Raw genomic sequence first — 24638 nt, 5'->3', positions numbered from 1 at the left:
CAGAAAAGCTCGTCTTTGGGCTCCCAGTGTCCTCATCCTTTTTCCTTTAATATTTTGAAATGATGGCTTTTAAAGAAAATCAGACTTTAATTAAAATGACTGTTGGGCATGGGTTTCCTAACCTCCTGGCAGCCAGAGAGCTGCCGGTACTCCATGACTGACTCCCCCTGCCATGTCCCCACAGCCTGCTCCTGCCACCCGCTGGGATCGGCCGCGCTGCCCCTGGGTCCCCGCACCTTCTGTGACCCCAGTACCGGCGACTGCCCCTGCAAGCCCGGTGTGGCAGGGCCCCGCTGCGACCGCTGCCTGCCCGGGTACTGGGGCTTCGGCGCCGACGGCTGCCGGCCCTGCGACTGCGCCCGCAGCTGCCACCCGCACACCGGCGACTGCCACAGCGGCAGGTGAGTGGGGGTCCTGGCTGTCCCCCAGCACAGGGCAGGCTCCTGCCTGGCTCTCATGTGTGAAATAACTGTGAAATAACCACATCTGGAGCTGTCTGGGGTTTGGGGTAGAAGGGGCATTGATGCCGTGGTTCTTCTGGGCGGTGGGCACTGCTGCGGTGGTGTTGCTGGCGCTTGGTGCTGGTGTGAATGTAGTGGGTGCTCTCCATACCCTTCACAGTTTTTTCCTCTCCGTGAGCTTCGGGGAGACCTGAGCATGTGGAGACCAAAGGCTCGATATAGTTGCTGTTGCAGCTCAGTTTGCATCGACTGTGCTGGGTGGTTGAGCTCTGATTTCCAGCAGGCAGCATGTTTGGATGATAGCCCACTGTCTGGATCTCATAGCATGCTTTTCTACCATACCAGTGATATTTAGAGCACAGAAGTTCCTGTAGCAGATTTTAAACCAAAACTGGGTTAATGGCCCAGGCTGACAACCCTCGGTCACCCCTTTCACTTGTGTGCATTTACCACCACCAAGGCGTGTGGCGGAGCGGCACGGGCTGTTAGTTACACTGCTTTCTGCCAGCGGCAGGAGGACGGCTGGCTGACCCTCTGCTTTCCCCCAGCAGCGCAGACCCCAGCTGGCAGCAGGAAGCTCTTCCCTTCCCACCGGCGTTCAACGAGAGCGAGCCCGCCTGGGGCTGGGAGGACGAGCAGGGCTTCTCGGCGCTGCGGCACTCCGGTAGGACCAGGGCCCCATGTGCCCCCGCCACATCCCACTGCCAGCAGCCAGCTGTGCCCAGTGTCCCGCTAGGCCCTGCTCTGGCATGGGTTGTGCTGAGGGAGCGAGTCGCCCTTGCCTGGTATTCGGCTGCAGATCCAGCTGGGGAGGCTCCTGCCCCCTGCCCCACCGGGCTGGACGAGGCGGTGCCATGGCCTGGTGGCTGCTGACGGCCTCGGCCTCCTGCGAAACAACCAGGCAGGCAGGTGTAATTGCCTGCGTTTGCACAGAGCGGCACGATAAAATCTTACAGATACCATAATTGAGTTAATTGAGGAGAGAGCTCCATCATTTGTCCGGGCAACTTAATTTGGAGCATAAATAAGTATATCGTGTTATTCTTTGTTCTAAGAGCACGGAAGTCATTAATCTGCCTTAACCTCTGCGACGTTTCCTTCTAGAATCGTGTCTGGTACATTACAGTGTGGAAAATACCACAGGGAAAGACATGCATGTTATTTGCATCCTGAGGCCACATAATAAGGCCTTTGTTTCCCTTCTCTTCAAATTGTAAACAAGGAATGATTGCCCTTGGACTAAGGCTGTGTGTTCAGCCTGGATCTGAAAACAGGGCTTTTTGCAGGGGCTTGTGGACCTCATGAAAAACCCTTGGCAGGTCCTTGTGGTGTGGCCAAGCCCCTTCTGTAGCAGGGGGGCTGGGACCATGATCCTGCCCATCACAGCAGCCATCTCCAACACCTCCTTTTCTCCCCAACCAGGCCCACATAACTCACCACTGGTGGTGGCAAAGGTCTCCTACCTGCTCCTGACCCCTGTGAAGCTCCCTGCTGGGAGGCATGATTCACAGACGTTCACTTTGCTTTCTTCCCACAGGTAAATGCGAGTGTAAAGAACAAGTTTTGGGCAACCCCAAGGTCTTCTGTGGGATGAAGTACACCTACGGTGAGTTGTGGTGAGGTGCTGGGGGCCTTCAGGGAGGTCCTACAGAAGTATTGGTATATGGTATTGGACCAAGCCTCTCTCTGGAGAGGGGAGCAGCATCCCCTAAGAGCAAACTCCAGCACACAGACACAGCCTGACATTCAATCACTGTACAGGGGATAAGGGAGGCAGTGTCCCAAGCGCCTATGTCCCCAAACACCTCTGCATGCACTCAGCAATGGAGCGTGTCAGCCCAGCAGACCCGTGGGCTACTTAGTCTAAGGACAGATCTTTGTACTTCCCACGGAATATAGATCCCATGGTGCCTAGTCAAGCTGGGTGAAGCATCTTGCTGCTAGGTGCCCCTCTTGCTACCAAAGTACCCTTGTGCTGAAATCACGGGAAGGCAAGAGCTGGAAGGGCCCTGAGAACTGCTACAAAAAATGAGTCACCTAAAATCTCTCTATAGACCAGGTGCCCCACATGTGGTCTAGAATCACTAAATCTGACTTACACTGAATGGAAGGAGAGACAGGGATCACCACAGAAGACAACACACAGCGAAGACAGCTCTGGCAGCCACTGGGAGCTTCACCCTGTTGGCAGAGCTCAGCTGATGCAGCGTGGTGATGTGGGCATTGCACATTGGATCTGAATGAATGAGAGGAGGCACTTTATTCCCCAAGACCTCTCTGGTCTGTGCCAGCGAACCACCTCCCTCATACTGCTGCAGAGCAAGGAATGCTTTGTGCAGCACTCCCTCCCGTCAAAGCCTTCCAGAGGTTTCTTGCACCTGTTTTGTCTTGCAGTAAAGTTGAAAATGTGCAGGGAGATAATCCACACCTCTGCAGGCTGTGGAGCAGCCCACAAAGAGAAGTTCAAGGGGCCGCGAGTTGTTGAAATATAGCTCTGGCTTAGTGATATTAGAAAAAATCTGATTTTGCTTTGCTTTGCTTCCTGGCTGCGATAGTGACTGTGTTTAATCTTGCAAAAGATAAGAAATGAAAAAAAGGCACGAAAAACCCAAGTTCATAAATCTTATCTAAAGTGCACTCAGGCTTCCCACCCTTTCATCACTCAACATGCAAAGGTGTCAGCTCAGCTGGAGAGACAGATGAGTTATGGGGCTCATCACGAGTTTCAGGAGGCCATACCGTCAGAGGAAAGGTTTCCCCGTGGTTCATAACATGCAGTGCTGAATAAAGCACCTCTGGAGGCATCAGTGTGGTCCAGGGCTGGCTGATGTGTGGAACCTGGGCCCTGAGCCTCCACCACTTGACCCTCACAAGTTTTGAAAATGAGGTCATGGGGCCTCTCCCACTGCCTGCGTGGCAAGTCCAGGGGCCGTGGCCAGACCATCTGGTGGTGTCCCTGCCCACAGGTGTGGGGACAAGGGCATTCCCCCTGCAGCTGTGCTCCCCAGCAAGGAGCATCTGGCTAACACCAGTGTAGCACAGTCATTTGTCTCACCATTTCACCCAGACCTGCACTAGACACAAAAAAGACCACTGTAAATTATTTATATATTGCTGTATTTAATTCCTATCTTCTCAGTGATAAAGACTAAGATCTTGTCAGCGCATGACAAGGGCTCTCATGCTGAAGTCAATGTGAAGATCAAGAAAGTCTTGAAATCTACAAAGCTGAAGATCTTGCGAGGCAAGAGGACACTCTACCCTGAGTCCTGGACTAACAGAGGCTGCACTTGTCCAATCCTCAATCCTGGTAGGTTTGAATCCCCAAGAAATACATCCCCACCGTATTCACACAGATTTCATCCTCAGTCCTCAGTCCCCTCATGCCAATGAGTTTAAAACTGCAACCCAGTGCTCATTAAAGTATTGGCTTCTAAATCATTTGGATTCCAACAGCAATCTCTGTCAAATTTCAATTTTGTAGAGAAAACCTTGGTTCATTCTGCAGACTTTTGCAAGTACAATTGCTCTTCCTGGAGCGTAGTAACAGCATTACAGCTGTACCAGTCTCAGTGTGTTCCCACAGGGAGGTAGATGGATGTTGCACCATGACTGTATGTCAGATCTTTCCAAAACTAATGCTAATTGGAATCCATAAAAGCACATTTAAATCTAATCTGTGTCATTATATTGTACTGAAGATAGAGTCTAATCTCAAGGGAAAATGTCTCCTTCAAACTAACATTACTTAGCATCTGCAAGGTTCAGAGCCTCTCTTATGGCTCTCATAAGAGCCTCTCTTATGCAGTGCAAGGGAAGCTTTGGCTGCATAGTTTTTTCTCATCTTTCACTGAAATGAAGTATAATCAGTTCTGGTTAAACTGTGCAGGTAGTCCCATTAGGAGGGGAAATGCATAGTCAGGGTTTTCTTCAACAGAGCAAAACCAAGATACAGTTGACACAGCTTTCTTTACAACTCCAAGATAAACCAAGAGTTACAAACTCAGATAAAGGAGACTTTCTTTCTCTAGATACATTGCCTGGCAATCACTGATCAAAGCGTTGACTTCAGTACTGAGATTTCTTCTATATGTGCAGCATTAGGAGCTTCCTTAAGGGGACGGTGCTGTCTGCAAGGCTGTGTCATACAGAAAGGTTACTCATTGATGAGGCATTTGCAGTCTTCTTTCATGTCCACCGGAGTATTCGGCTTTGAAGGCAGCCTGCCCTGATAGCACGGCTGCAGTTGGTCAGGTGCAAGGGTCAGATGGATCAGCAGCATGAGGCAGGACTTCACTGTTTAAGCACAGCAAGACTTTGGGCAGTGGTAAAACACCATAAATCTGTAATGAAATAGATACAGATGTTTTAATTTTCTGTATGCAATGCAAACACAAGCCAGAAAGCCCAGGTGCATAATCTGCCTTAATACAAACCTGGAGGAAAGCAACATAAGCTTTCAGACACCGACTGCATGGGGCAGCCCCACACCTGACACCTAGCTTTGTGAGTCTGTAAGCTTCGGGGAGCTTCCCTGATTTCCCCTAGCAGAAAAAAAGGGCAGCGAACACACAGTCCATTAAGATTGCTGCTGCTTAGACATCAGCAGAGGAGTGGGGCTGCGACTGTCTTTAGGTGTCTGACACATCAGGAGCTATCCCTTTCCTGTCCACTCACAACATCGCTGCCACGCCACACGACCATCACCTCCATGATATTTTAGGCTTCTGAGCTCTCTCCACTGCAAGCCATTACATTTTAGCAGCCCAGCCTCTCCCCGTGGTGCTGCAGAGGAGCCAGTTTCGGCCAGCTGCAGAAGGAGTCGCAGCAGCTGGTTCAGGGCAGCGGTGCGTGCTGCTTTGGTCCCGTCCCAAACAGGGAGCCCGTTCCTGTATTTGCAGTGTTGCCAGCTCTCATGACTTACCTCACAAAGCTTGATGTTTTCTTGAAATGCAGCTGCTGGAGTTCAGAATATCTCTTGGTCCTGGTGGGAAACTTGAAAACATCAGCTGATTTCACCTTAAAGAATCAATCAATCAATCAATTAATCACTTCAAAATGAAAAAAAAAAAAGGGGGGGGGGGATCCAAATATTTTTTTTACAATCTCATGATTTTCTTTAGCTACCACATTCATTTCTGGGTGGTTGGCAATACTATATTAGCAGACTTAACCCTCTCTCGGAGTAGAGCTTGTGACCTCCAGATGAGTAAACCACCACCACCAGCAGGATAAAAATCCAAGCTAACATAAAGCAATTTCCTGACATACAGCTGTAATGAAGATCACATCTCCTAAAAACATAGAGGAGATTTTAAAAACTATATAAAAGCAGAAGAAAGAAAAACAAATTTTTGTTGTGTTTCACAGTGCTGATGTGATACCAAATGGAGGGTAGGCTCTTAAATGTTCTGACACAAAATAAAACCTCCCTGCATTTATCAGATCTCCACAGCCTGTTTCCAGATCATAAATGTGCTGAGGTTCCCGAGAGAGGGTGTTCCCCACACTGGCACACCTTCCTTTGCACACAGGCTCACCAGGGCAGGCTGGGTTTTTGGGAGGACAGAGAAAGATGCCAACATCTTGGCTGTCTACGGGGAGCAGGAGCCTGTCCGAATCTCAGCTCTGCCACACACACATGCACAAGCAGAGAACTCCCTGCTAGCAACACAGGCAAAGCTGACAGCCTCTAGAGCTGGCTTGTAGCATCTCAGTAGTTCGTTTTGTTTTGGTTTTACACTTCTGTAAAGCCAAATTGATGATCTAGGGGGCTGTATCTTCCTACAGAAAGAGAATCAGCAGCCAAAGCAATATTAGCTTTCTCTTGGAGAGCATGTGCCACATTTTTGTCTCAAGAGAGTAGATTTAGGAGCCCTTGAAAAGTGATGTTTACAGCAGAAGGATTGACATGGCCAAAATGAAGGTCTCACAATGGCTATTCCTGCCAGGCACATATCCTGTGTTTACTTGGCAGAAGAGAGGATGTGTGTGCCCAGAAGCTCAGATGGAGTAGATAACAAATTGTATTGAATTAAAGAAAACATGCTTGACCTTTAAATAGAGGACACTGTCCCCCTTGCCACAGCGTTCCCTTATGAGCAGCAAAACAAAAACCCAAGAAAACACGAGCTGACTGCCTGCTGTGGCCGGGCTGGAGCTGGGAGACTGGAAGGGCCCTGGGCCCCCACCTGCCCCGGGGCAGCCTCACCCCGTCCTCCCCCCAGGCAACCTCTGCGTGGCTCCAAGTGCCCCGTGAGCCATGCCCCAGAGCCAGGAGCACCTTTCCACCCTCCCACCAGCATCCAGCTGGAAAACTGGGCTGGTGCATGACATCCTGGCAGTGCCAGGGTACAGGGAGGATGCTCGCGTGCCACTCATATATACGCAGGCACATGAATGCTCCAAACAACCACTGTGGAAATCACTGGGAATGTCATTTCTGAGAAAATGCAATGCACTTTTACAAGGAGGTTGAAAGGAAAGTTTTTCTCCCCTCTATGTTTCATTTACCCCACAGCATCAGGAGGATTTTGAGCAGTACACAAGCATGGGGCCATCCTGCACAGTCACTGCTGGAATGAGCTCAGCTGACCAATTTCCAGGTATTATGGGAGGCCTGAGGCAGGTGGCTGCCAAATGAGTGCAGCATCAGTTTGTAAACAAGGTACAGAAACTTGTCCTGCCAGCCCCAAGACTTCAAATTCAATTTATATTTAGAAGCCAGCACAATCAAAGATTGCTTATAGCATCTCTGTGACAGCTGCGCCTCTGGGATCATTTTTGCATAGATACAGATGGAGGTGTAGGTATGCAGACATAGTTGAAAGTCATAAATGCCAATATTTCTCTGTATAAGTGCTTTTTTACTCAGGACTAGATAGTTCAGGCTGTTTACCACAATTATAGCCCTCACGAGCACAGTGCCGTGCAGTCCCTGACCACTTTGCTGGTTTGCAGGCTTGGAGTACCTGGTGGCAGGACACGAGGATGTGCGGACGGGCAGGCTCATCGTCAACATGAAAAGCTTTGTCCACCAGTGGAAGTCAGCTCTTGGAAGAAAGGTCCTGGAGATTTTGAAGAGAGACTGCAACTAGATGTGCACAACCCCTAGGGCATTTCTTCATGCACAAAATGCAAAAGCCTTCACAGAGGGAAGATCTCTAGGATGAAAACTGGAACGTAAGAAAATAGTGCCAAAACGCGTAGCGAGGCGTTATGATTTGTAGGCACTGTCTAATTTAACCCTTCCTGGTCAATGCCCATTCACTCGCCTGTAGCTTCCTTGTCAGGCGCTCCCTGAGCCTGGCTCTTTGAGGGAAACAGAAGGGAGGGGGGCCTCTGGTCTGGCTCCAGGGCAGCGCCAGAGCAACACCCACGAAGCCACCCATCACCCCGACCTAGTTTTCCACCTGCCAGGGGGAAAGCCTGCCCATGATCTGCAGCTGGGAAGTGCTGCCAGTGCCACCAGCATGGATCTGGAGTCACTCCCAGAGGCAGCTGCAGGGCGGGCAGGGCTGGCAGCAGGCGCCCGTGGCAGAGGGCTGGATGCTGCCTGCTCCTCACCTCGCCATCCCGCTGGAGGCTGCAGGGGCTCAACCCCCTGCTTGTGCTCGTGCGGGCAGACCTGCCAGGTGGTGTGAATTCCTCTGCCCTCGTGCACGTGTGATGCAGGGTGGGTGCTGGCTCTCTGCCTTCGCTGCGGAGAAGAGCCGGCTCCGCAGGGAACGGCGTCTCTGAGCACTTGTCCTTGAAGTGTTAAAATATGAACCCAGCCCCTTGTAAATATTTCATAGTATAAAGCACTTTACTACCTGCCACTTCACGGTGTGGAAGGCCGGATTGTGTTGGGGAACGAAGAGGCTGAAGGTGGCACTTGAGAAAACCTTCTTGAAACAGAAGCACTCCTGAAGACGCCCCAGCTGGACAGCGTTGACGGCATAAAGGGAACAGCCAGCCTGGCACGGGCCGCTCACAGCATCCCAGGGTGCAGTCTGAAAGATAGTAAGCATTTGCACTGAAGTCCCAGCTTCAGACCAGCGCTCGGACTCCATGGGCAGGACTCCAGCAAGACTTGGCAAGCAGTACGAAAAGAAGAGACTTTGGAATAAAAATGCAATTGCCAGAGGAGGAAACTCTGCCTGCAGGAGAAGGAGTGGATCCGGAGAATGGAAAGGACTCCCATTCACATATCCCTACCCAGTGATTCACGATGGGCCTGGAGTTTATTTTATTTTTATGTTAGTATTTAAAACTGAATGTTTGATTTGTTTTCTTCTTTGTTATTGTTTGCAATATATATGGCCATTATACTTCCTCATTAACACCAGTATGGAATATAGCACAGTTTACTGCAGTTTTCAGCACTAAAGTATATCCTTTCTGTAAAGCATCTTTAAACCACCTTGCATAGAGTGTATTTTGTTCTGGAGTATGAGAGGAAAGAAAAGGCAGACTTAAAACATCATAAAAGCTACAAGTCTACCAATCTGCTTTACGTATGTATTTTTCTTTCAAGGTCCTGTGGACTCACAAAAAAAAAATGATACTATTTTGGTAATTTGTTTTTATATCTCATCTATGTAATAAATATATTATGATTTCAACATCTTGGTCTCCTGCTCCTGCTTATACTGCTGGCATTGTGGTCTTCATGCTACTGAAGAGCACAGCTAAGTGTGAAAAGAAGCTGCTGTGGGGCATATTTTCCTCCCTGGGGGGTAACATTTGCCATATGATAAAAAGCCAAGTCACTTGGATGGCTTACAGAAAGCTAGCTTCAGGTCTCTTTGAGGAGTCTTAGTCATAGGCTCTTCTCAGAAGAGGGGGAATTGCTACCTAAATATTTTCAATGCTGTCTGGATCCTTGCATCCGTACAAACCTGGTGGCTGATCTGCAGAGCAGTAACCAATAAACACCAAGTCAAGGACAGATGAAACCAGGCTCGCTGCCTACATTTGAAATATTTGAAACTATAAAGGAAAAAAAAAAAAACAACTGTAGGAAGCAAACACTGTGGCAAAATGTGTTCAAGGGCACTGCAGAGTGAAATTAAGTACCAGAAATGAGCAGCGAGGAGGTAGAGGCTCTTGGTGGTGCTGTTAGGGACCTTGACTTCTGGATGTAGACTCTGAAGCTGACTGAGCTGGGTGCAGTCTCAGCTCCCATGCCCTGTGGTGTGAAGTTTGTCATGCAGTCTGAAGTCACAACAGTACAACTGACTGTACCTGCAGTGAAGCACAGAGTTAAGCCATCTGCAAAGCAGGAAAGCAACCCAACATCAGTAGTTGCATCCGTTCATGTGAGATCACCTCACAGTAGCAAGGTGGCCAGGCAAACCCTTCCCAGACAGAAAAGCACATTTGGACATAAATCTTTGCAACTGAGTGAGTTTATCATAGAATAAATAGATCCATGGAGAATCATAGAATGGCTTGGGTTGGAAAGAACCTCAAAGACCACCTGGTTCTAACCCCCCTGCCATGGGCAGGACACCTCCCACCAGACCAGGTTGCCAAATCCAGCCCACCCAGCGTGTTCAGATATGACCAAACCTACATTTTCCCAAGATACACAGAGGAGACCTCTTTGCTCTTTCTGGTGTGTTCACCCATAAGCTCTTCAGAGAAGGCGGACACCCAGCCCTGCCAGCGCAAGTTTACGGGATTTCAGTCCCTCCTTCTACTGTGTATCTCCAAACCCAAATCCCGTGACATGAGGGTTGTCAGGACAACATACTAAACTAAATAATCTGCTGAGCACGTGCAGATTTCTCCACTGTTGTCTGCCGTCACTGCTACCTGTGGAAAAAAGAGCAGGACAGGCCACCCAGATTTGCCCAATAGTTTTCACTAACATGGCGCTTGGTGTTTGGAGAAGGCCGCACCCCACATGTTCTTGGGATACCCCACGTCCTCCCTCAGGGACATGATGTTACACACACAGTTTCTCACTAAGTAAAACCCTGCTGGCAGGGTGAGCTTTCCCCTGGATCTGCAGGGCTCGGGGCTGGGCTGGTGGCACGTGCGCAGGGCCCGTCCTGGCCAGGCGTCGCTTGCCACAGAGGAAGGCGCTCCTCCAGCCGCCATGGAAAGTTACAGGCGTGTTTAATGTAGATGTGCTGCGGGGAGAAACCTTCTGGGATGCGACCGTGCTGCTGAATGTGACTGAACATCTGGTAGTACCAGACCGCCCAAACGGAGAGCAGGGCCAGTACGGGTAAACAGAACAACTCGGGAACAAATAGCTGCAGTGTTGTGTGGTTGGGTTCGCTTTTTTGTTTTTGTTTTGCTTTATTATTTTTTTAATCTCTATTTTTAGTTATTGTATTGACTTTCAGTATCAACAGCGGACAGAATAAACATCTCAGAAATGTCCAGTGGCTGCTGCCCCGGCGTCCAGAGGAGCACTGGCTGTGGTACGGCAGGAGGAGGCTGGCTGCCTGTGGCCCTCCTGGACGGATGTGTTGATTTTTTGATGACGGTGTTTCCAAAGCATGCCTGTACCCAGGGGTCACCGCTTCTTACCGCTCTTTTCCCACAGTTCAGCACGGAAACATTACAAATGCCTTTTATTGCTGCAAGGAAGGGCAGTGAGGCCTCAGCAAGACTCACGAGCTGGGAAATGTACTATATATGGAAAACTTGTTGGCTTATTGCAAATGTTAGTGTGGTCAAGAGGGTAACGTGCAGTACCAGGCACTGGGGACCTGCTCTGCATGCCCAGCCCAGCTCCAGGCCGTGCCCAGCCCCTCACTGCTCTGTCACTGCAGTGGCTTGTTCAGAGCAAGAGCAACGCTGGGTGCTCACAGATGTGATGTGTTCACAGACGGGTTGTACTCGTGGAGGTGATGTGCCCACAGAGGTGATGTGCTCACAGATATGTTGAAGCCCCACTGATGCACACAGGCCGAAGAAGATGTTGGCATGCCCAAGTCTTGTTCCCTGCAATGTGACCTGCAGTTCAAGGCATTTCCAAGCTCTATGGGGACACTTTCTGAGCAGTAGGAGAGGCATACAAGAAGGCTAATTTGGATGCCATGCATCCCAATGGGATCCTTGCTGCTGTATTTCCCATATATCTTTTCTCTGCTCACATTTGTGAGCTCGCTGGCCTGGGCAGGCTGCTCACACTGCCAACATTTCTTCCTTTGGTCTGTTCTCTCAGTGCTGTGCGTAGACTTCATGTGCACTCACTGAACACAGGACCTGCATTCTAAGTCATCTGGAAAGCAGGGCTGGCAAAAGGCCTTTGGGTCTGTATGAAAATTAATGAGAAGAATAAAATTGCTTCCTAAAACATTAATGACGTTTCCCTGAACTGATTTGCTGTGGATGTGCACCCCTTTCAGCAGGTGCAAAATCCAGTCCAGCTTCAGGCATTGGACACATGCTGAGGTACTGAAACAAAGGAAAAAGAGATTAAAATCAGGCATCCATCCATAAGGCTGGCATTAACCTCTAAGGACAGGAGTAAAGATCTTTCATCACTGTATTTCCCATGCTGGATTCACATGTCTTCTCTATGTGGTTCAGTAGGCGATATCTTTAACATCACAACCTTAAAATTTATAGCTGTAGAAATGCAGTTGCTCTGTTTCTGCTCTTCATAAGAGCTGGTTCTCCTCTCCTTTGTTTGCATCAGGTGTAACTTGTGTTTGGACCTTGAGTGTTTGTATGGCCTCCATGTGGTCCCATCTGCTGCATAACCTTTATGTGGGCTTTCCTAACACCTGCAGAAGATATGCAAACTTCATTCCACATACAAAGACCGGGACCAGAGCTTTGCCCCGCTGACATGAGGTGGCAGTGGCAGGTGCCTGTCATGCAAGAATCCCCTGCACCCACTGCAGCCGTAGAGAGACCCAGGAGCGTGCTGAGAGGGGCTTTACAGCTGCCCAGTTCCCCCTGCAGGGGCAGGTCTGCAGGCCAGAAGACACAAATGTCCTTTGGTAGATCAAAAAGTGCCACCAAGGGCACTCAGAAAGCAGAAGAGGGGGCTGAATCCACCCTCACAGGGGCAGGGATGTTAACCAGAGCTGAAGCACAAGTGGTGCCATCAGCAGCTGCCCACACTGCTGCAGGCAGGCACAGGGATGTGGGACCCCAGCCGTGGCTGCCCTCGCCCCTTGTGTTCCCAGGGCTGAGAGCTGCAGGAGGGCTTCCTGGCCAGCGAAGCGGGGAGGCCACAAGCTGGTGGCTGGTCGCTGACGTGCACATGGCAGGTGGCCAGCCACAGGCTCTGAGCATGCTCGGCCGGTCAGCACCCGGCAGCCCCCCTGCGCCACCAAAGGCCCTCGGCCTCCGGAGCAGCCTGGCCGTGCTGGGGCATTTCGGGAGTGACCCCGCGGTGGCCGTGCTGACCATTTCGTGGTATGGTGGATCACGTGCCAGCCAGCGGAAAATTTCCTGAACGCCGTGCAGCTGAGCCGCGTGTCCGTGCCTCCAGACAAGCAGCACATCCTGCCCCACGCCTTGGCTCTGGCCGTGGCTAATAGCTCCACAGGCAGAAGGAAAAAAACAACAACAACAAGAAAACAGGAGCCAAGTTATGCGGCCAAGGGGACAAAAATATTTTCCTGGTCACGGCGGGTGACCGGCAGAAACCCTGAAACGTGGTGTAAATACCATTCAACGTGACGCGGAGGCGGCTGCCTGCAGCAGGCCGGTCTCAGTGCTGGCTTCCCCTTTTTTGGGGGCCCTGGGGCTGTCCCAGCTGGTACATGGGGTCCGGACCCCTCACCCTGCCAGCAAGGTGGGGTGGCCAGCACCGCCAGTCCTTCTCGGGGACGTAAACAGGACGTCCCACCCCGGCTGATACCGATCAGATGGACATTGCAGAACGGGGAAAAGGTTGGGCCCCGCCGCCGCCACGCCGGGTTTTGTCAGCCCGGGTCTGTTCCCTTGCCCTCGCTCTGTGCTGGTGACTATTTAACTTTGACACATTAAAAGCAATAACTACCGAATGCTTCTGAGCAAAAAGCACTTATAATTGGATAATGGCCACAGAGCATCAGTTGCTCGGTTGCCTAACGCCTGAAGGAAAGCACGAGAATTTTTTTCCACCCACAACCCTATTATGAAGCTGACAAGGTCCTGCTCCCTGCAATTCCCATTAATTTTACTGCTGGGCTTAGAGATTTATGACAGCTTTGTCTGACATTCGTGAGCCAGACAGGTATTGTTACATGCCGATATAACCCCGGCAGCAGCCAGGAGTTCTCCACAAATGACTGCGTCCCAGGCAGGCTGCAGCAGCGCTGGAAAACTCCCGGCTTTTGTACAGGGAAATGCTAAATAAGTGAGAACCGCCCTGAACTGCAGTCTCCCTTTCCACCCCCAGGGAAGCCCTACGCATGCCAGAGAACAGGAATCGCTACTCATCCTGTGTTCAAACAGTAAGCAAGCTTAAATCCTTAGAAATCCTTGAAGAGCTGGCAGATGATGACATGCACCAAGGACATACCATACATGTCATTTAACCCCCCTGTGATCTGGAAAAAGTCAAGCACGCACCATTTATACTACCCAGGAACAGAGGAGGAACGAGCAGCTGGCACGCTCAACCTTCTCCTTCCAGGACTCAGTTCTCTATAGATTCGAGGATTCTTTCCTTCTTTACATAATGTCCAAAATAGAGAGAAAATAAACAGAACTAATATAGCAGCAGTAGAAGAGAAAATACCATCGGGGTTCCTGTTCACAAGGCTATCCTGGCATTTATCTGAAGCTGTTGACATATTTAAGAGCCACCCAGGCCCTGCCAGCTGGATGCCAGCAACAAGCTCGAGCAGATGACCGACATAACTTGGTGCTTCATCCTGCAGGCTGTGTGAGGTAGCAGCCGAGCGTATTCTGGGGCACAGCTCTTCCAACCAGCAGCACTTTCATGGTGTGGGCACCGCCGCGCTTGCTCGCTGCCAGCTTGACACAGGCTTTGTGGGATGCTTGAAAGTCAACTGGGGTCACCTATGGAAAACCAAGGGTGCTGTGTGGTCTTACTTGTGGCCAAGTGATTTTGTCCTAATGACTGTGTGCTGCTGAGCATGACCTCCAGGCCCATTCTGTCCTTCCTGCTACCTGAATGAGCACAATCTTAATAATAATGAGCCATAAAGGTTACTGGCTCATCCTTTCTTTTTTGGTTAAGGAAATGAATTAATCAATCATCTTAAGCATTGAATAACAACAACAACAAAATAGTCCTGTCAAGGGATCTACTGCATTGCCCATTATAGGCCGAGAAACAAACCTCAGGTATTAGTTCCCAGACTTTTTTAATGTGAGGGGTACACAATAAAATCCATTTTGACTCCCTATCATGTTATGTGACAACAGAAGAGAGAACAAACACAGATAGTTGCCCTTACAGTGCAAACAGCCACAAAATAACACAGTTTGTACATTTTTCCCTCAGCTTTGCCTCCCTCACATTCCCAGCCTTGGAGCCCTCTGGTATCTTTACCCGCTGATACGGTGGCAGCTCTGAGCCCCGGGGAGGTGCCTCCTGGCACTGGCTGCTGGCATGTCCTTCACGCAGGACCACCAGCAGTGTTCCTTGGAGACGTCCATCTGGGACATTCGCACGGCAGCGGTGGTGCTGGGGACACCCTGACAGGCACCTGGGCCTTCATCATCCTGCTGCTGAGCAGGGGGACACACAGCTCTCGCTGGGCGCTGCAATGGGGATACAAAGGTGGCCTGAACTCCTCCTGCTGCTGGGGCTCTTCTCCAGCCTGGGACTACCAAAAACAACAGGGCAGGAGAAATAAACCACATACAGGGCAGGGGGGAATAAAGGAAGCATGCAAAACAGACAACCACTTGAAAAAAACAGCCGTCATCATCTCACAGGAGCAGTACCAAGGGCTTGGGCACCTGAACGAGCTGAACACCCCACACAGGGCCAGGGGCTGGCTGGCTCCTGGCCGGCCCTGCTGCGGGCAGCCGAGGGCAGTGCAGGGCTCGCGGTGCTGGGTGCCAGCCAGGGCCTGCAGGGCACTGCCCACGCTCCCTGGGGGGTAGGGGATGTGCGGCCATCGGCCCGCAATTTGCATTTAAAGAATTCATAAAAATTCCAGCGTCTGCAGAGTTTATAACCTTGACATTTTTTTATCACCCCCTGGCTTGTTTCTTTTTCCCTTTGTGACCAAACAAACCCGTACAAATTAGTATTCAAAAGTATGCAATTAGCAAGCTGCTCCTGCAGCTATGTGGCTCTCCTGCCACCCGGTTTCCCAACGGTGGAAATCAACAATAAAGAACAAAGAAAAGAATTTGCTGCCTCATATTAATGACTGCTTTTGAGGACAGCATTTGTATTTTAAATGAATAGCTTGCTGAGGACAAAAAGGTCAGAACTGCAGTTTACAGTGGCGAGAGAGGAGCAAGAGGGCAGAAGAAAGGCAAAAGCTGCAAGCAGACAGGCAGAATAACATGCTTTGCTTCTGGAGAGGCTGAGACCAGCAGCCAGGCACTCTGAGGCCACGCGTTTAGGGATCAAAATATGGGCATGGTCCCATGAAGTGCTGGGGAGGGTGGTGGGAGTGGAGCACACTCATCTCCTAGTCAAATGAATGAGCACTGTGGCACACAGCATGGTTTGGAAGCACTCAGCCCAAAGGTGCTGCTCAGATCCCCTCAAAATCCCTTCCTTCTATGAAGCCACAGAGATCCATCTACCTACATGTAGAAATTTTTCATCAGTGCTCGGCTCCAATGCCCTGAACACACTCTGCCCCCTGAGACATTGTCTGTGGGTGTGCAATAAAGACCCTGCCAAGATCCAGCAAGAAAGTTGGTGCTTATATGTGGAGTACATCTACCTGGGAATGTGTCCTTTACTACCTTAACTTCTTCATATTGTCTAAAGGTAATGTGAATTGAGAAACCCAAATGAAACATTATTCTGGTTCACGTTATACCGTGAAACTCCAGGCTTTATCTGTGGGCATCTGTCAGGAGATGATCTCAACCTGCTGGGTCTTGAAATGTGCAAGCATGGATCCAAGCATGATCCAGCATGGGAATATTTTAACCTATAATATGCAATGAGAATGAAATAGCCACACCACATGTGGTGGCAAAGCCAGCTGGAGAGGAAAGCTGAGGTCTCTGAATGGGTTGTAGGATGCCCCAAGGTGGACACCTGTTGTGGTGGGTGCAGACTGTGCAGTTAAGGCTGGCTGATCGCCAGCTTCTGCAAAGGCCCGGAGAGGACCATGTGGCTCCTCCAAGTGCAAGGGGTTGTGCCACTCATCCTTCCACAGCACTCCAGGATAAAGCAGGCCCATGACCCCCCAGGCCATAGAAACTGGCTGGATGTCTTCAACAGGGCCATGAAGCTCTAGTGAGGGCTGGACCGTCAGCAAAAGCACCCTGATGCACTGCGGGGGAGGGCAAAATCCACCCATCTTGGGCCACCCTTGGAGGACGGAGGTCCCTTTTGTCGCCGGTTCACTCCAGCACTGACTCCAGGGCAAAGCTTTTCAGGAAAAATTAGGATATGCTAAAGCTGACTGACTGCTGAGCTCTCTTATTTACTGTAATAAGAAGTAGAATAACATTTAATTAAGTGCATGTTTCTGCCAATGCAACAAGCCCCTACCTGTGATTGTGTGTGAAGCACAGATGGCCTAAAGGCATAGTACCTGAAGGAGAAATTCCAGTCCCTTGAATAACATATTAACATTTTTAGCATACATTCAAAGCATTTAATGCAGTAGGAGAAACATGTGTTCTGGTCTCGGTGTCCTTGATAAGAGACAAGAAGGAAGACTGTAGCTTTTGACCAGAGTCTTGGTACACATCCCTTTTTGAAATGTTAGAGCCAAGAAAGCAAGCAGAAAATCATCTGGAAAATGTGGCTGACCATGCAAGGAAATGCACCTTTCAAACCAGACCAGTTCTGAACCTACTCCTGGAAAGAGTGACTGCAAAACTACGAGCCAGATGAAACCAGTCCTCTGCCACCCTGACCCCCACCCCAGTGCTGCTGCTGCAGCTGAATCACCCAGTGGCTCAGAGCTGCTGGCACCAGGCTTGAGAGTCTCCCTGGCCTCTTTCTAGGCAATTTGGCACTATGTGAAAAAAAAAAATCTTAGACTAGGAAAAGGAGTAGCTAAAAAATTATCGCTTTAAATAGGTGTTCTCAAGGTACATATTAGTTCCTGTTTTGGCCCTGCTTTTTAAATTCAGGCAACCTTAAAATCACAACTCATTTCAGACATGCACAAATCAGTAGGAGCAAGGTGTGTCGGTACAGTTAAACCACCTGCAGAGTACAACTTGCAGAGATGACTTAGTTTTTGCCTTTTTTTCTGTGCTCGTGCAAAGGTTTTGCCAAGCTACAGCCCAGATGCCTGACCATAACACCCCTAAATACTCTGCATAAACTGTGTTGAAGTTCAGCAAAACAAATTTGCCTGGCACAAACAGGAGAAGGGAGGCAGGAATTCTTGAAAAGGCTAATCATGTCTCAGACTTGAACTATTTTTGCTCTTCTAGCTGGGAAATCATTCTGCTTTAAAAGTGCAGGCAGAGAGATTATGAAGATTTTTATTTTTTTTTTATCAGCCTAGGAAACAGTGGATGTGCATAAATTTTGTTCTGCTTCGGTGGCTTAGAAAACCCATTTAACCCCTTTTTTTGTGCGTAGGTGAGCTTCACATTTTGAGACTGGAAAATAAAAAGGTTGCTGGCCTCTGCTTGCACCATGAGACTCGGTAGTGTTATGGAGATGGAGACACCTGGCCTGCACCCATTTTACTCCGTGTTGCAGTAATGTGAATGATACACATTTGCAGTGTATAAATAGTGGACTTAGTGCTCCCACTCTGCTTGCATGAATAAGTCTTTTAAGCTCCCCTGCCCTTTCTGCCCCACAGCTGCATAGAGGAATAAAGAAAAGGCCTGATTATATATGTGGTGGCTAAAATTAAAGGCCCATGCTAAACCTGGTAAAATAAGCCTTCACGCTTGTTCCCTATCACTTTCTGCTCCTTAAATCCTTCAGCTGCGGCTCCGCAACCTAATGGGAGAAGACTTTTGGGAGAGTGTCAAACAGCAGCGGGGCATTTGCCAGGTGTGGTGCCAAAGCCATCCGAGCCTCCCCTCTCCTGCCCCCGCTGGAGGTGCCCCCTCCAACCCCAGAGCTCCCACCTCTCCTCCTCAGCTCTCCCTTATTCCCCCTCCCTGGGTGTTTTGGGGAGAGCAGCCCATGGCCCCTTCCTCTCCCTTGCTTTGTCCCCAGCAGGGAATGCAAGGCCTGGGCACAGCCTGGCCCTCTGAAAGACGCGCTCAGAGGGGGACCGGCAGCCATCTTCAGGAAGGCCGCACAGGGCAGCCATGAGCTGAGGAAGGCATGCGGCCTCCCTCGACTGTGGCCTTGCTGCCAAGACACACTCCTACATCTTCCATGCAGCTTCCAAAAAGCACAGTCCTGGAGCTGGCCTGAGGGAGTGGGTCCATGGGGCAGCATCCGACCCAGAGCTGCACCTTACCTACAGATACCGCCCCCCCCCCCCCCCCCCCGCGAGGCTAATGCCTCTGGGCTTCACAGCAAAGATTGAGGCTCACTGGGACCTGTGGTCCCAGAGCTGTGAAACCCCAGCTTACGGCAATGTGTCTTTCAGCAGCTCTGCAGCATCGTGGTCACTACTAGGTGGAGCTTGAGCTTCCAGGGGACACAGAGCTGGAGCTGGGATGTCCAAAGTCCTATACTGTTAACGCCTGCCTATGTAGGTGTTAGCAATATGTAGGATCTTGCTTCTTGCTTGTCCTGTCCTCCCTGTAACTGCCTGGACTCCTTTGTGCTGTACCCATCCTCTCCCCAGGAGTTTGCTTTGATTTCTGTTGTGGAGTGGGAGAAACAGCAGGGGATGGACCTACAGCTTGGTGCCCTCAGTCACCCATAAAGTCAAGAGAGTCAAAAAAAGAGTCAAAGTTACCCATATGAGTCAAAATTAGGGGCTGAAGGGCACAGCAGGGAAGGTGCCAGAAGAGAGTGGGATGGACACCCTCATCATCCCTCTGAAACTCTAAGAAACACACAGCTTCCACAGCCTGCTTCAAAATCAAGCATTAAGAGATTTAGACACCTAATGGCTGATTGAGCTCTTTGCAGCTTTGACAGGTGCCCAGTGCTGCCATCTGCATCCTTCCCCCACAACTCCTCCAAATACTTTCAGTTTAGTGCCTGATTCCAGAATATCCATCTGCCTCATAAACCTTTTGCAAACTCACAAGAGTCAGAAGTTTCTGTAGACACCTGGCCACAGTGTAGCACACTCCTGGCCACAAGCCTTAGCATGACTCTGAGGTGCTCAGCTCCCTGTCAGAGGAGCACAAAATAAGTTCAGCCCAATTTTTTATGTTATTCCATTAATTCCTTGGGAGATGAGACCATCTCAGTGGGCAGACAAAGACCCAGCACTAACACAATGCTGCTTCATCTTTTCTATGCTTACTGTCATTACAGCAGAAATTTTCCTGCTTTGCTAAAGGGATTAAAAATATCAGTATCCAGGCACTAAGAATTAAGAAAATATGGGTTAAAAAAGCCATGCAGTTGGGTCTTCTTTTGAAATGTCTGTACAAACATACAAATGATTAGCACACAGAGATCAAAACTTTAACAGTAGTAAATAAGAAAATGGACTTGGCACTGTTTCTTAGACTAAAATGTTATGAATGTAGTGAAGTTTATTTGTAGGCAAAGACATTATCATAAAAATAAATAGGTAAATAAATAGAACATAAACTTTTAAACCAGTCAGATATCTGGAATCATAATTTCGTCTTTCCTCATTAACAAACATCAGCAAATTTGTGATGTAGCCATCAATATTAGAAGTGTCGGGTACAGTGGCTTCTTTGTGAATGAATGTGCTTTCTCTGAGAACTGGACCGCTGGTAATTAATTATCTCAGTGTCTTTGATCTATTTACTCCGCACATATTTCATCTGTTTTGGTTTGTTACTTGCATTTCAATGATCTCACATTAAGGACTAATTCCTTCAGTTGGGAAAATTGCTTTTCCCTTTCCCATGGGAGCATGCCAGTGAACTAGCTGCTCCTCCGAGATGACAGATCCATTTTTTACTTCTGTGAGCATGACTGCACTGATTTAAGGAATCTGCCCGAATACAGCTGAGGAATGTTGTTTGCTCTTAGGAAGCCTCTGCGTGCATTTATAGCCAACTGCAGACTCCCATTTGACTGTGAAGCTATTGGCTCACTCTCTCACTTTGAGTCTCAATTTTAAAGGTAAAATGGCAGACAGAGATGACAGAATCACTGTCATTAAAGATTTTCTTTTGCTCATCAAAAGCAAGATCACCTCTATTTCTAACTATTGGCTAAACCTTAACTGTATTTAACAAGAGTAAAAATTACAGTAAGACTCAGTACATATTTGACTGACGTCAGATTTTCCCAATAATTTTATTAAATTTTCATGTTGTGTCTTTGAGCTCAAAATAAAAGAATTGCACCTTTTTTTAACTTTTTTTTTTTTTTTGGGGGGGGGGTCATATTAGACAAAATACCAATGCTGATGGCATGGGGGTGAAATAGCATTTTCTCCTACCCTCCCAAAAATTTTGAAATCCATGTAGAGTATTTTTCAGTATTAGTGTCAGAAGAGGCTATGACATTTTTGATTCCCTCCTCCCACAGGCAGCTATTTCTGCATATCTGGTGCTTTATCTTTAATAATTTATGTTATTATATTATATGTGATAGTAAAAGTAGACTTAAGGAGAGAATATTGATTTTGTTTGTTTCTGTTCTATAAAAAAAAAAAAAAGAAAAAAAGAAAAACAACAACAACAACAACAAAAAAAAAAACACACTTTAACTGGAACTACCAAAACCAAATCTAAGCTAATTTTGTGTCAGAAAACTATGGCAGAGCCCAGCTCTATCTGTCTATAACCCTGCCTGTTTCTTACTAAAATCCTGCCTCAAAGTTAGCTCCAGGTTGAACTAGAGTGGAGAGGCTGAGTCCAAGACAAGGAAAATCTAAGGGCATGTTAACAGAAGAGAGGTTTTTCATCATGTCACTGCAAGAGAGGGACTGCTGGACTCTGCAGACGATGCTGATGTACAGGGTGAGCACAGGGAGCAGAGCAGAGCACCCACCAGGCAGGCATACCCTGTGCAGGATACACCATCAGGCTTCACATACTTCCATGCCTGAGCAGCTGGGGGAACACATACAGCCCAGAAGTTCATCGCCAAATATTTGTAAGACAGGACAAATCCAGAATCAGCAACTTAAACTGCCAGATTTCACTGTCCTGGCTAAAGGACATCATTAATTTATGCAGTAGCACTTATCTAGCAAACACACACCTAAGGTTGCAGTGATTGTGTCAGATTCACCAGAGCTTTATTTTCTTAAAACCTAAATTGTATCCAAAGTGGTTCTACGGTGTTTTAGGTGCACAGGTACTGTTCTCCAACATCAGTGGTCAAACTCGCCCAGTGCGTGCTCAAACTTCCTTGCTCAGTAGGTTCAATAACATCACAAGGAGCTATTGCAGCTTTCCCAGCCTGATGGTCTTTTATAGCACAGCCCAGAGGACACAGCTCTTTGATTTCTATGAGATCAATTCATATCCTGGAGCTGGAAGCCAAAGCTTTGGTTTCCTGCCCTTGGGTGCTACTGTGATTTGAACATTGAACCTGCTCCTGTGCTCCAGTATCAGTCACCAGCTGGCTCTAGAGTTGTCTCCCTCAGTTGTTCTTCTTTCAGAAGAGGCTGAGAAGGATTATTTTTATCCTTCAGGGTGATACTGGGACACAACAACATTTTCTCTCTCTTCATTTTTTATTGAATGAACAGCTGCCCCTAAGCTGTGCTATGAAACAAATGTATTTGTTTGAGCTAACAAATGCATGAAATGTACCCTGTATTTGATAAAGAGCATAGAGAAAGGATGTTTTTGCCTCTGAAAGTTTTGGGTTTGGGCTGAGCCACCAGAATGCTCAAGCAACGGAGAGAGGAAGATGTGATATCACACCAGGACTCACAGCTCTGGAGCTGAAGCTCAGGGTTGCTGAAGCCAGCTTCAGGGTTGTGCTCTCTGCTGGCTGCCCCACCAGTCCCTCAGCAACACCTCGGGAGGCAGCAGCTTCCACAGATCTAATCTTTTCTCTTGGATTTACCTACATTTTGTGCCAGGGAATTGGGCAAGAATGGCAACCAAGGGCTGAATTGTATTATGTATCTGACTGAAAGAGCGGCATCATCAATTTAAGGAGCTCTGCAAGAGGTAGCCAGTGAACGACGCTGTGGGAAGTATCCAGCATCCATTTATCAGGGGCTTATGCTTAGGGGGGGCAAGTGCCTTGCCCAGCTCCACAGGAAAACAAGTCTGGACTTAAGGAGGATGAGATTTTCTCTTCCAGACCCCAGCACTCAGCCTAGCAGCAGGCAGCCTTTCAAAGTCCTGCACCAGGCTGAGTTTTTCTTTTCCGACATCAGAGATTATGTGCACTGGGAAAAACTCAGCAGGGACTAGCAGGCTAGTGGTTGCCAGCCTGCTTTTGGCAGGACTCAGCCTCCTTGCCAGGGAGCAAGACCTGAGAGATCCTTACAAACATTTCTCTGAAGTACCACAGTAGACCACATAATTTTCCTGTGAAGAGACAATTCCAGCCCCATGTTCCTAGTATGAGAATATGACTGTACAAACTTGAGTCTCTTCCCTCTGACTCCTGAGTTCAAGACTCAGACATTACTTTATTTCTCTTCCAGGAAAGGAGGAACTCATTGTGTTTACTGTAAATGCTCCCCTTTCACAATCATTCTATGCAACCAATTACAAAAAAAAAAAAAAATCCCTCTAAAGTTAAAGTTAAGGCTTTGTTTTGAGATAAATAATTTTTTTTTTTTTTTAAATAAAAAATTGTCTGCACAAGATAACTTATTGTGCGGTTATCTCAGGCTGCCCTCTTATGGCAGAATGTTAAACTGTAGCTTTCTTTTTTATCATTATTTTTTATTTTATTTTATTTTTATTATTTTCAAATGTTTTGCAAGCTTGGTTGTTGAAAACTCTTGTCTTAAAAATTACTGAACAATTACTGAACGTCGGAGAAGGCCTGACCACAAAAGTGCATCTCTCATTTAGGAAGAATGTGGCTGATGGTCTCCAAACTCTGCGGGACTTTCTCAAAGCCCAGGGACAGCTGCTGATGAAGCTTTGCTGAAGCTGTGGACAAACTCTCCCCTGCTGTAGAAAGCCCCAGCAAACCAGGGCAGCAACATTGCTGGCCGCTGAGATGATCCTAGAGGCTGTCTCACCTGGCTGCAGATAAGCCTGTGGCTGTGAGAGAGCTCAGCACGTGTTAGCAACCCCAGGGCAGCCTGCAGCCTCCTGCCCAGCCCCACAAAGCTGCTCAGCCCACTTGGGTCCTGGCTGCTCCTCCTCAGGCACCCATCGCACCCCTACATGTGGGGCTGGGATGGGGCTGCAAGTGAGGAGGGTGATGATACAAAGCAGTTTTTCACCATTTTAGTGCAGGGGGAAGGAACTGATCTAATCTGTGGCTGCTTAATGTCCATTCAATGTGCAAACACTTAAAAATAATTAAAAAGTGATCCCTTACTTGAAACACTCTCTGAACCATAAATGGTAGAGAGAAGACTGCAGACCATGCTTTTGCCATCACCTAAGCCCCCATGGTCCATGCTGTGGTGTCTGCCTGGACACATGGAGCCTTGCAGTGGTGGCATCCTCACACCTCACGTTCTTCGGGTCTGAGGGCTGTTACTCTTGACTTTGAAACATTCCCACCAGAGGTGAAGTCTTGCAGCATCTCCCGGCTTTTCTGAACACACCCCCTAGAGGACAGCAGGATCGCAACGTAGCCAGCTGTTTGTCACAGCCAGGCATCTATGGCTGGTGCGCTCATGTGTGTATAAATACATCAAAAAGAGAAGAAAGTGGCCTGTATGTGTGACTGCAAGTAACTGGTGAATCGAGTGACACTTTGTCAGTAAGGCCTGGCTCAGGGCTGCCCCAGGAAAATGCAGTTCTTTTGCTGGTTTGGGGCTTACTTTGCAAAGAAGTCAAAAAAACTCTGCCCAAAGTGGTGCCACCTCAAGACACCACTTGTTTCTTTTAGGACAGTGCCCTAGGTCTTCTGTAGGTGTGTGACTATGAAAT

At 48.6% G+C, this 24638-nt stretch overlaps 1 protein-coding gene across 2 annotated transcripts in view; it reads left to right on the top strand.

The window, feature by feature from the left end:
- NTN4 (netrin 4) overlaps nucleotides 1–9067 on the top strand; it is a 36533-nt gene extending 27466 nt beyond the window's left edge. The window contains exons 6-10 of one of the 2 annotated variants that reach the window (XM_068668687.1): nucleotides 185–401; nucleotides 1010–1125; nucleotides 1999–2067; nucleotides 3601–3771; nucleotides 7422–9067. In XM_068668687.1, the coding sequence (XP_068524788.1) occupies nucleotides 185–401; nucleotides 1010–1125; nucleotides 1999–2067; nucleotides 3601–3771; nucleotides 7422–7558 (710 nt within the window). In that variant the 3' untranslated portion in view covers nucleotides 7559–9067. The remainder of the gene's footprint in view (nucleotides 1–184; nucleotides 402–1009; nucleotides 1126–1998; nucleotides 2068–3600; nucleotides 3772–7421) is intronic. The other variant, XM_068668693.1, reaches the window with a different exon arrangement.
- The last annotated feature ends 15571 nt before the right edge of the window (nucleotides 9068–24638 follow it).

This window comes from Anas acuta, chromosome 1, assembly GCF_963932015.1.
Source record: "Anas acuta chromosome 1, bAnaAcu1.1, whole genome shotgun sequence".
In the NCBI taxonomy this organism is placed as follows: domain Eukaryota; kingdom Metazoa; phylum Chordata; class Aves; order Anseriformes; family Anatidae; genus Anas; species Anas acuta.
Note: the sequence above shows the minus strand (reverse complement) of the source record. Positions and strands in the feature narration are given on the sequence as shown.